General features: G+C 43.1%; 1 protein-coding gene across 2 annotated transcripts in view; it reads left to right on the top strand.

Annotated features, from left to right (window-relative positions):
- The window catches only part of LOC112141525 (stimulated by retinoic acid gene 6 protein-like), an 84154-nt gene that overhangs the window by 13185 nt on the left and 58098 nt on the right, over nt 1-12871 (top strand). For both annotated transcript variants that reach the window (XM_024264688.2, XM_024264687.2), the window contains exons 2-6: nt 10419-10491; nt 11403-11503; nt 12030-12160; nt 12245-12365; nt 12463-12514. In XM_024264688.2, the coding sequence (XP_024120456.1) occupies nt 10419-10491; nt 11403-11503; nt 12030-12160; nt 12245-12365; nt 12463-12514 (478 nt within the window). The remainder of the gene's footprint in view (nt 1-10418; nt 10492-11402; nt 11504-12029; nt 12161-12244; nt 12366-12462; nt 12515-12871) is intronic.

Genomic DNA, 12871 nt, shown 5'->3' with positions numbered 1-12871 from the left:
AACGAGACCAAGAGGATCACAATCACAGCGTGGCCTTGAATTAGTGTTTTCAAGCAACATCCCCCTTGCAAGAAAAAGAAAAACTAAAGTAAAAAAGATTTAAATGAACTCTGGACTTTGTGTGTGTGTGGGGCCAAGGGTGTGGATAACATTGTTTGTGACAGAGGATTTTGATATCTTATATGTCAGGAGAGAGACCTGACTGGCACCTCAGAAAAGTTAACCACAAACTGTCACAGTACGGACCAGTTCATTCTGGGGAGTGTCTCTACTCTGTTAACTCTTTAACACCTGAGGTATTGCCGGTGATTCTTAAACATAAAATCTTAAACGCACTCTAACTTTTCAACTGTTAATACAATCAGCGCAATTCCAGTGGATTCTAAAGGAGAAAAGCATCATGAGCTGCTATACAGTCCAGAAATTATGGTAACATCAATGTGCAAAAAAGGTCTTTAAAAAAACAATGCCTTTTTGATTGTGGCTAAAAACTATGGCATTAAATTTCTTCCACAAGTCCCCCATGGGCGTATATTAAAACTCCACAAATGCAAGGAACGTTCCACAGGTGCAGGGCAGTCTCCACGCCCGCTCCTCTACTCCTGTGCGCTGGTGAAACCTCTTCGCCACGCTCGTGGGAGTATTTTTACACTCCTGTGACCAATGTTCCCTCTAAGCTGCGCACGTGCGCAATTGCGCACTGCTCCCACGCCCGTTGCGCACAGCAAATCTATTCTGCGCACAACATAAAATTTATTCTAAACTTTAAATAACATTATCATATAAGTAGGGTTGTAAAACGCATTAATCTGACGTGTGCTTGATGCCGACATTTTTTTTGACGCATTAATCGCGGACTTTCTCATACGTGCCTTTCCATTCCGCGCGCGGGCGTCCCGCCCCTCTTTCACCGGCTGCTCTCACTCGATCTCGGGCGGGTCTCCAACCCAACTACCCCTGGCTGCAGCCTGCAGACCGGGGCGCTAGGACCTGGAGAGCTCCTGCACCCTAACCCGGCTCCGGTTCGCGTCCAGTACCACGTCGGCTCGCGTCCAGCGCCGAGAGCTGCGGACCCCCGACGTTCCGAACAGCAAGCGGACCGGGGAACGTTTTAAATGTTCTGGAGGTTTGCCCCAGCATAGCGGTCTGTCTGCCGGCATATTCATCACGTGAGCTCCGCTGAGCTGCAGCCAGACAACACGGCGGCAGTAACAGACTGTCAAACTATCCACAGTGTATCCCGCTTTTCTCAGTCTTTAAGGTTTTAAAAAACAAAAGTTAATTGGAAATGATAAATCTCTATTTCATGTATTACTGCAGTTCAGCAGAGGAGGAAAAGATTTGGTCCTGACAAAAAATGAACATGAAAGTGTTATGGAAATGTTATTTTTGATGTTTTTTATTTTATTTTACTGAACGTTGATTTAAGTTTAGAATTTAAAATGCCCTTCACTTGGACTTGGGCTTTTGTTAGGCAATGCAAGTTTATTTGTATAGCACATTTCATGTACAGAGACAAATCAAAGTGCTTTACATAAAACATTAAAAGAAACAATCAAAAGAAATAGTAAAAATGTGATCATTAAAATAAAATTAAAAGAAAAGTAGGCATTTTATGTTACAGCCTTTTATTGTTAAGAAAGTATCTCCATACAATGTTACAAAATAAAGTGTTTCTGATGAAAACTATAAATTTCGTCATTCCTGTTTTCATAATTAATGTAGAACTGCTAAATTCCATGAAGCACACATTTTTTTCCTTAAAAAAAGGCCACATAATAATTTGCGATTAAACGCGAGTTAACTCTGGACAAAATGCTCTGTTAATGTGTTCTGTGTTACATTGATGCTCCAGTGTGATTGGATGAGTCTGGGGGTGGGCGGAGGAGCAGGAGAATCTAAGAAGGGTTGCGGGAGCATGAAGGAATGTAATGAGGAACGAGCCAATGAGAGCACTTTATCGTTTGTGTTGTATTCGGCGTGGTTACGGCCGACAGTAACCGTTTACAAGTTTATTAAAAGCTTCGCGGTTGGAAACGGTCGCCTCCGCCTCTTCATTGCGTCCTGACGGACGCTACAGTATGTTTGCTATTTTAACTACTATTTGTATCTTTCTTTTATTTATTATGGAAAGCACTTCAAGATTCTTTGTAGCAGGAAAAGTCCTAAACAATTAAAGTGGAGTTTGAATGTATTCCCAGACAGCAGGACCCACTTCCTGAATGTTTCTTACTTTTCATTGTAATTGTTGTAAATCACTCACATTGAACACAATTTGATGAACATTTATTAGTTTCATTCTTTTAATAAGCTACATGACTTGTTAGGATAAGAGATTTCAGACAGTTGAAATATAGACGTGAATACAGAGTGAACCCTCATTGTTGCTCATGGCGGTCGAAGGAGCGCTCAGTGAGTTTCTGTGTTTGCTCAGACGCACAAAAAATTAGAGGGAACATTGCCTGTGACCTCTCCTGATCGTCTGTGAAAGTATTCTTTCACAGACTACCACAGTACTACTAAACTACTGTAGTAAAACAAATCATTTTGGATGTTCCCCTTTTTTTTAAAAGTCAAAAATGAAGCAAACATGTGAATGTTTACATTAATTTTCTGAGAAACGAGTTGAATCACCAGGTGGGAAAACACAAAAAGAGGAACTCTTAGAAAATGAATTTAAATGTTCATTATGTTTGCTTCATTTATTTTTCTTTTTTTTAATGGGAATATCAAAAAATCCTTTGTGTAATTATAGAAGTTTAAAATTGCTAGATAATTAAATAAAGCACCCCCCCACCACCACCCTTTTTTAGTTTTCATTTGAAAAATGAATGATACATCTGTTTTTTTTCCGTCAATATTGAGTTTCACACGGGCGTGCAGGGGAAGCTCCACGAACACACAGTCCTCCATGAGGGGGTGGAACTAGTTTTAGGAGCATAACAATACTCCCACCAGTGCGGAGAAGAGGTTTCACTATCGTACAGGAGTAGAGGAGCGGGCGTGGAGATCGCGCCCTTGAATGTCGCCCCCCTTGAATGTTTCTTGCGTGTGTGGAGTTTGAATTCTATTCAATTCAATTTTATTTATGTAGCACAAAATCACAAAGGAATTTGCCTCATTGGGCTTCAAAATATGAACAATAGTTAAAAACTAAGACTAAATAAAACAGGTTATCCCTGCCCTTAGACCCTCCCTCTCGGTAAGGAAAAACTCCTAAAAGAACCCGAGTCAGGAAAAAAGAAGAAACCTTAGGGATTCCCACATGAAGTAGAGATCCTATCCCAGGACGGACAGGAGATACCAGAACAGTTAAAGAAAGATTAGCTTCTACAACTACGTATCTAAGAGTTCATTCAGATAAAGCTGAGGGAAGAGTGATGATGAAGTCCATAGTCAAGATGAAGCAGAAGTGCAGTCCACGACCAGGAGCAGGAGGACAGACGACCCAGCAGGAATCACTCTCACTCAGAGATGCAGGATGGTGTCGGGGGCGTGGTCCACTGCCAAGAGTGGTAGTGTGGGCGATCCACCGGGGATCTGAAATCTCTCCCGCTCCCCAGAGGAGAGTGGGAAAGAAGAACAACATGTGAATGGAACTGCACCAACAAAAGCATGGAGAACTAAATACAATAAATAATAAAGAATAGAAGAGAGGAGAAGTAGATGAGAATAGAGAACAGAACCCCAGAGCTGATCTGGATAATAACCATGATAGAAAATCTAAATTTATATTTAAACGCATCAATATTAATTTATTAATCTAGCCTCACAAGGACCACATGAGAGGGAATATTCTCTGATTACTAGCTAGCCTGGCAGAACGCCTGTCCAAAGAGGAATGTTTTAAGGCTAGTTTTGAAGGTAGAAACTGTACCTGCCTCTCTGACATGAGCTGGGAGCTTATTCCATAGAACAGGGGCTTGATGGCTGAAGGTTCTACCTCCAACTGTACTTTTAGAAATTCTAGGAACTACAAGCAGTCCAGCATTTTGTGAACGAAGTGTTCTGACTGGTTGGTAAGGAACTATGAGATCTCTAATATAGGATGGGGCCATACCATATAGAGCCTTATATAGTTTGATATATGCTTGTAGGAGAGTTTTGTCAGAAATTTAGCGCTATAAAAAACAACAGTAATAATAAAAAGACCATTAGGAACGAATTTACAATAGAGAAAAAGTAGCTGGAGAAGAATTTTAATAGTTAATGCTTTATACTTTCATGTCATGTACACATTATGTGCAGAACTGAAAAACCCACAGGTGATTAGAAAATCCGGGAAAAGAAGACTCTATGTTGTTAGTGGGAAAAATTGTGCTGCTACTCTGGCGCCGTTCCAGCAGTAACCTCATAGTACATAAACAGGACCTGTAGGACCCAAAGAATGGAACATAAGAACAAGAAATCTAAGTGTGAAAAGGCGTAATAGAAACCAATATAAGACTAACCTATAAAAGAAAGATGTTTGGCATTAAATGATGGTGGCTTACATGCCAGAGGTTTTTTTTTTGTGTGTCCTTGTCCTGAGTTCTTTAGAGTTTAACGAGTGTTGAGAGCTGAGCTCGATCGCAACACAATTGAAAGGATGATAGGTGGGCTAGGTGATCAGCGCGGTTGATCACTTTGTCTTGTCGCTCACCTCCAACTTCTGATGGATTAAGGCCAGAATTTTGTTGGTGCTGTCAGACAGTCACTTCGTTGGTGCTGTTATACAGCCACTCTTGGTGCAACGTTTTGTACCATTGTTCCAAGGAGATTATTATGCCCCTTTTCGTGGATTTGAGGATTATTCCTCCTTTTTGGATCCTGCCTTCACGAGTGAAGCAGGGGTGGCCCAGCGAGCTCCTCCTCCTCTAGAACACGGTTGATCTGGTCCAGAGGTCGTGAGGGAACGTCTGCGGGTGTGCACTGGCTCCAGTGGCACCAGCGCTCTCCTTTACCTCTCAGACGAACTGCGTGAAAGGTTCTCTCCACTACTTCGAATGGACCAGTCCACCTGGGTTTATTCCACTTTCGCTTTAGGACTTTCAGGAGCACCCACCGAACCTCTGGATCGGCTCCTTCTTCTCCCTTTTCACCAGCCGATGGTTTGGGTAACCTGGAAAGACGTTGAACCAGTTTGGTAAGAATGTGATAATGTACCTGATATACCGGTTGGGAGGTGTGCATCTGCTGTCCAGGGCTGGTGGTCTGTGGCCCCGAGAACATCCGACCTGTGTGGAGCCCGTGAGGGGTGTAACCATATGCTCGAGAGACAGAACATCTTATTGACATGAGGGCTAGAGGCAAAGCATCAACCCAGTTTAATCTGATGTGCACATTTTTTTTGCCAATTTGGTTTTTATGGTTCTGTTCATTCTTTCAACTTTCCCTTGGGACTGGGGGTGGTAAACTGTTCCATATGCATGTTTTAGTCCCAAGCATTTTTCCACTTCTCTCAGGTCTTTTGACCGGAAGTGTGTGCCATTGTCTGACCGGATTTTTCGAGGAAATCCATGTATCAGTATGTAGTCATTCACCAAACATTTAACTACAGTTTTGCTGTGTTCCCTCCTTGCCGGCCATGCTTCAGGCCACCCTGAGAATGCGTCCACAAACACCAGGAGGTATCAATATCCTCTGACTTGATCGATCATATCAGTATTATCAATTATTATTTCTCTACCAGGGGTTGTCACTTCCGGGAAAATTCCTGAATGTACCTTTTACCCCTGGCTTCACATTATGCTCCCTTCAAATTGCACACTCAGAGAGAAAGTTTTCCACCATTTGTGACATGTAAGGATGCCACCAGTGTCTGAGATTAATCATCATTTGTGTTCTTCCCACGTGTCCCACTCCATGTGCTTCCTGGAGCACACTCTGTTTCATTTGCAGGGGTAGCATTGGCCTCCCTTCTGGTCCTCTCCAGACATTGTCTGGTGTCTGATATCCTCCTCTGGTTGTCCCCACTGTTCTTTCCTCTGCACTAGCCTCTGCTTGTTCTATGCTCAGATCCTGTAGTGAAGGAGCTCCTGTTTCTGACATCATCACCATGTTTCCTGTCACAAAACCTGCAGCTTGTTTTGCTGCTTCATCTGCTGCTCTGTTTCCTCTGGCTGTGGGTGTTTCCCCTGTGTCGTGTCCTTTGCATTTTATAATTGCTACCTTGGCAGGAAGTTGCAAAGCTTCCGCCACTGCTTGCATTTCCTCCTTATGTCTTATGGGTTTCTGTCCTGCTGTCAAAAACCCCGTTCTTTGCTACCAAGGCGGTTACACTTGAACTGCTCCTCCTGCGTATGCTGAGTCAGAATAATTGTTCACATTCTGTCCAGCTGACAATTTTAATGCCTCTATGACTGCTACAACCTCTGCTCTCTGAGCAGACTGAGACCCTTCCATCCTTTCAGCTTTCAAAGTGACCAGATGTCTCTGCTGTTCTTCCACTAAGGCATATGCTGATTTCAACCCACCTGTGGGGTCTCTGAAACAAGCCTGTTTGGCTACCAGTTCTGCACACACATGAGCAGGAATCACAGGTCTGCTGTTCTCTCGCATCTACAGCCGCAGACAGTTAAGCAGATGCTCTCATTCCTGGGACGAACGGGCTATAGTAGACTCTATAGCAGACCGGTCCATTTGAGGTAGTGGAGGGAACCTCTCATGCAGTCCGGCATTTTATTTTCTGCACATGCAAACAGAATACTTCTTCAACAGCTTCTCCCGAGCTGCTTCTAGTAGAAGAGGCTTGGAATTTCACTCACAATTGGCAACCATAAACCATAGAAACAACGGTTTTATTAATCCTGGTGACCACCAGAGTCCAGTGGTTGAAGCATCGGTCAGGAGGGAGGAAACAGAACTCTGAATGATCGCATCCCAATCATGATTACCGATGATTTGGTACAGCTCTTAACAGCTGTTCTCTGGACATAATCTGTGCATTGTCAATGACATGTACAGTCAATCAGGCTAAACAACTTTTGGCGGTAACTCCTCCCACAAGTGTTTGGAGCCTCGAGTTCATCATGGCCATGTTTTTTGGACAACCGTCCAGCAAAAAACTTGACCCTTGACACTTGAAACTTGACAGAAAGACGGGCGTCTGACACGAGTTTCGTTCGCAAATCCCATTTGAATTTAGCTTGACTGCAGCATAACACAGCTAATTAATTTCTCTGTAAACTCCTCGCTGTAAAACCTTCAGGTTCACTGGACTGCCAGCCAAAAACTTTTGCTGTGACGAAGTAATGCACAATTGTCACATTTAGCAACCTCAAAAACTATTATAATATGGATGTTTGACGACAATAAAACCACATTCAGGTTTGTAAAATAAACGCATTATTGAAGCAGTTCATTCAAAAGAAACCATTAATGTTACTTTCCACTTACGAAAAAAAACGACGATGAGACTGATGAAAAACAAGGTTGTGGTGTCTTGGAGTGGGGAAAAAAACAACACAGTGTCGAAGATTCATTTAGCAATGCCGTATTCGGTTAATTTAACATGGGTGACTGAGGACACATGAGAAAACGAAAGGCCCCTACCAGAACATGGCGACGCTACTTCAGGTGCTCCTAAAATGTTTGAGCGCTCCACACAAGAAAGCTTTAAAATATTGAGCCTCACTGAGTTAAATTTGAATTAATCCTAATAGAGCTTAAAACTTTATAGTTGAATCAACTACAAAATGACATTTAAGTTCTGTGGCCTTAATAGTTATGAGCCAGTGCAACTGTTTGGGTTTGCAGTGAGGGAGAGCGTTGACTGATGGGATATGGAGTGAGGAAGTGGCTGAGGAGGTCAATACGCAGGAGAGGGCTCCCTCTGGTGGTCAGAGCTGAAACTGGGAGACTGAGCCCTGACATAGCTTAAAGGCCTCGTGCGGTGAAAATCGTGATTTTTCCTAAACTGCAATAAAACATTAGTATTTATGTCACAAATGAACCCCCGTATAATTATTTTGTCACCCGCGGCCCCGTGCACTCTCTTCAAGCGTTCAAAGATAGCGCGGTCGCTCAGATTTTGGGCAGCCACCGATAAGTAGGTCATAGGTCGTGTGACGTCAGTACAGGAACATCCAGCTAGATCCGCTAGTGTTGTGATGATTTTCTGGGCATGGAATTACTTAACATAATAGAATTTGGACTGCCGTGGATTTGGGGATTCGAACGGGATAATGGTGAATAGGTTTGTGTTATTTATGTGCAGTAATGTGCCGAAGAAGGGGGTCTCCCTTCATGAATTTCCCGTTTTAATAAAGGAGAGGGGCGCTCCCCGGTCAGGGGGAGGCTTTGAGCCCTCCCCGGCCCTCCGGAGGAGGAACGCGGGGGGCGTACGGGCACCTTGCGGGCGCGCGCCGGACGGCCAGGGTGAGGCCGCCGCGCTGCGCTGAGGGGGGTTTGCGGTTCCTAGGCCCCGGGCCGGGCATGGGGGGCGCCCTGGGTTCGCCGGACGGTCATCCGGCGCCGGCAGCCGAGCCCGCACACAGGGTTTTTACTCCCTCCCGGGGCTGTGAGGCCGGCAGGGGTTGGTTGCGCGCGGGCGAGGGAGGCCGAGAGGGCGGCGGGGGAGCGAGCCCACCCGTTGCCGCAGCAGCAGCAGACCCGGGTGGGGGGGGCTCCGTCCGCCTCGGCCCTGGAGGAGGACAACAAAGGACGCTCCGCGGCAGCGGCGGCGCCATTCCTTTTCCGGTAATGATCCTTCCGCAGGTTCACCTACGGAAACCTTGTTACGACTTTTGCTTCCTCTAAATAGTCAAGTTTGATCGTCTTCTCGGCGTCATCGCTGTATGAGCTTTCACCATCGTCATCCGAAGCCCCTGTATCCTAAGATGAGGAAACCTCCTAGTAAAATAGACTGAATACAAAGTAAAATAGACTGAATATAGCTTGTATATTTAGCTATATTCAGTCTATTTTACTTTGTATTCAGTCTATTTTACTTTATTTTGCTATTTTATTTTATTTTACTTTATTTTGTTATTCTATTTTACTTATTTTGTATTTTACTGCTGTACGGACACTGGTACTTGAATTTCCCTGAGGACCTCCAAAGGGATTAATAAAGTGTTTTATATTCTATTCTATTCTATTCTATTCAAACTGGTAGGGCTGTACACCCTCCGAACCCTGTGTCGTTAAAATTCCCGTGTTTGATGAAGGCTCATCACCTTCATCCAAAGAAATATCCTCTACATCGTGGTCTACGTCACTTCTCAAATCGTCCGCCATTGTTGTTTACACTCTGGGATCCCTGAAGTGACGTCACGCGCAGCCCCCGCCCATCACCACCTATCGCCCAAATTTAAAGCTGTGCACGACCATAAAATGATCAATAAAATGATCAATAAAATCGCGCTGGATCATTTTAAGTGAATATTTTTATCAGATTCGTTTTCCAAGTTCCATTGACTTTCTAAATTAAAAAAAAAAATTTGCCACTGCACGAGGCCTTTAAGATCAATCATCATTACAGTCCAATATGTGAGAACAGTTTGAATTTTACAAAGACTCATGACCAGACAGTGTGGTAGAATGTTCTAACGTCCGTTGTTCCGTTACATATTGATTTGATGTGAAAAAACTACAGCGGGTTGAGCTTATTGGCCAGGACAGCTGGAGGCCGTCTCCTCTCTCAGCCCAGATTAGAAAAACGCAAAAAAAAAAAAGAAGGAGGGGTGGGAGAGGTGTGGCCTGGATTTATCATTGACAGTGACAGTGAGATTATTTTGAGGTAACCAGAGGATTTCTTTAATACTGTCTTAAAAAATAAAAATCCAGGAGTTCAGGAGGCTCGAGCAGGCTCTCTCCCAACACTGCAGCAGCTCTCTGTCTGCTGGTCAGCCTGCCGCACAAAGCGCCAGTTTTTCAACCAAGCCAGCTCCACTATGCTTGGCGTCGTGGAGGGAGCTCTGCTGCTGTGGGGACAGAACAGGGAGACTGTCACAAATTTAAGCTCTTTCAAACAGCACTTTTTTAAAATTATTTTTAATACTATTTAAATGTTTAGTTTATCATAATCGTAGAACTGTGTTTCAAATAAAGAGCTTTATTTTTACCAGTTTTTAAGTTAATCATTTTCAAGTCTCAAGTCTGTATATTGACACCAAATAAAAATAGGAAAAAGACCATATATAAGTGTGGTGTTAAATGCAATGTAGTCGAGAAGGTTGGTGCACCAAACTCTTGTGCTGGTGCACCTAAGAAAAAGAGTTAGATGCACCAGTACAACATTTTTTGACAGGCAGTGAGCAGCGAATTCGCTTCGTGGTGAAAGAGGGCGGGGCATGCAAAGTTGTTGCGCGAATTGCGTTCGGTGTGAATGCACCTTTACACAAGCCTTTGCATTTATCCAGACTGGGTACTAGCATACTAACATTTTGTTCTGTTCTCTTTCTGGTTAATATTAAATCACTTTTTTTTTCTTACAGCGCCAACGATGGGGATGGATGCCGACATACAATTTCTCTGGACATCTTCCTTCATTTTTCACTCATTCCAGCAGTAAGTTGTTAATTTGACTTCGTAAAGGGTTCACACCATGCTATTCTTAAGAAGTTCAGACTGAACTACATCCATATATATGATCATATATTACATTTGAAACACTAAAAAACAATTTATTTATGAAATACCCGGGAGTAAAACGACTTGATCTTTAAGGAATCACCTTTCTCTCCTTGTGGGTGCCGTCCATTTCATGTCGTCACCCACAAACAAAGACTTCTAGTTTTTTTTTTTTACCTCAGAACCTCCTAAGTTCAAATACACACTTTTGTTCAGCTAAAAACTCTAATTTTATATGTATACATTTCAATTGTGTTGTTTCCAATATCCGTCGGGTCTAACCCCGGGGCTCATACTGCAATTGGTCCGGTACTGGTCCAGCTCTGGTGCAGACGCCAGAGACTTTACATAACTTGAAGACTGTGAGAGGCACTCACACTGCATCCAGTTTGGTCTGGCCTCTGCGGCACTCCGTATCCGTATTGTTGGCTGAAGCCGATCCTCAAACGCCTACTTGTTATTAACGCCGGGCCACCGGGCGGTTCTACGAGCGAAAGGCGGAGCCTCAGAGATTGAGGTGTCTTACATCTGTGTAGGAAAAGAATTCACAAAAATAACTAATTTTTCATAAATAATTTGTTCTTTAGTGTGCCAAATGTAATATGTGGTTACATATGGATATAGTTTACTGTGAAAGACTTTAAAAAAGCAAAGTATAGACCCTTTAAAACAATTAAGAAACACTGAAATCCCTATAATGCTTATCCTGGAATTATAAAATGAACAGAAGAGCCCAATGCGCGTAGTTTGGGTCGACAGACGATGATTTCTGACAGTGATCTGTCAGAAACAGCACTAAGATCGTTGCTGTAACTTTATGTTCATTCGAGGGGTCATATGTTCCCCAGGTGCTGATTACAGGAGTGTTGTCATTCCTCCAAACTCGAAGCCGTAAGCTCTTTATTGACAACAGGGTGCCCTTCCTGGGAGGACGTTTTGCTGTGGTGGTGTAAGTTGAAAGCAGCACTGAAGTAATGAATTGTTAAAGCTATTAAAACCCTTCAATCATTTAGAACTTAGTATCCCACTCCGGTCACTTTTTAATCTCATTTAAAAGATTTCATAGTGGTCTTTTAATTATCATGTTTTTAGCAAAAATCAACAAACCTAAGTCATTTTCTAGAACATAGTTTCTGCAGAGCGGCAGGAGGTCATTAGAAATTCATCTCTGAGATGTGAACGGAACTGTTGGTGTGGAGTAAGCCTACTTTCATTTACCAACATCTCTTTGTTTTACATGCTCTAGTTTACAGCCCCTCGTACCCCCAACCTAACAGCGCCACAACAAAAACGGTGACTACCAAGGTCCCACCCCAAACCAAAAGACCACTGGGAACGCTTTGAAATGAGATCAAAAGATGATTGGAGTGGAACTTGAATAATATTTCCAGAAATCTCTGTGGTCTTATCTGTGCTGTTGTGTCAATACTTCAACCTTCAGGTTTTTCTGATGTTTTGTCTTCTCAATGATGCAGGCCTTTGGATACTTTGAGCAGCTTCAGCAACCGCTGGTCCTACGGCTTTGCATTTGGTGCAATGGCAAACTCTGCCATTCTGTTCTTTCGGCAAGAATTCCGGCCTTTTATTCTCCCTGCCTGGGCAATAGGTACCCAGTTTAGTTTCATCACCACTGCAGTGTACAGGTGGCTTGTGCTAATTTAATTGAATGAACCATTCTCTGAAAATGTAGCTATAGAGTTCTTGATCGGAGCTCTAGAATTGGGGCTGGTGTACTTCCCCTTTTTCGCCTGTCTGTCAACACCATTTCGACTGGCTGGATCGGTGATGGGAATACTTTACTCTGTGTTCTGGTAAGTATTTCTGTGTGGGTTTTGTTCATTACTAACTGTACTTTATACAATTTAAAAAAAGAAAAGAACAATATATTTCAAGTCTGCTCCTCTCCAGGATCACCATCACAGTCTGGGATGTTGTCACCTGTCCTGACATTTTGGTGAAGGTGAGTGTATGACCACAAATCTCTCTACACTTCACATAGTGCATTGGTTTTACCATGGTATTTCTATTGCATAGCGTTTAGGGAATAATTTTATATCAACCTTAAGTTCGCCTACAAGAACCTCCAGTGACGGAATGTTTGAGTAGAAAGCCTTAACCAGATCATCGTCTACATATCCAAACAAAAAACCCTATTTAGTTGGCTTAAAAACAGAATTCATCATGTCAACCTCTCTAAGGAGGACAGCTTCCAACAAGCAGGAAGCAACGGCAGATGCTAATTAACTTAGTCATAGGCTAATGCCCCTCAAACTACACAAAATGTATTACAGAGGCCAGACCATGATTTTCTTAAGCC

Source organism: Oryzias melastigma, unplaced genomic scaffold, assembly GCF_002922805.2.
Source record: "Oryzias melastigma strain HK-1 unplaced genomic scaffold, ASM292280v2 sc00296, whole genome shotgun sequence".
In the NCBI taxonomy this organism is placed as follows: Eukaryota; Metazoa; Chordata; class Actinopteri; order Beloniformes; family Adrianichthyidae; genus Oryzias; species Oryzias melastigma.
The sequence above is the reverse complement of the archived record's forward strand: the minus strand, read 5'-3'. Positions and strand labels throughout refer to the sequence as shown.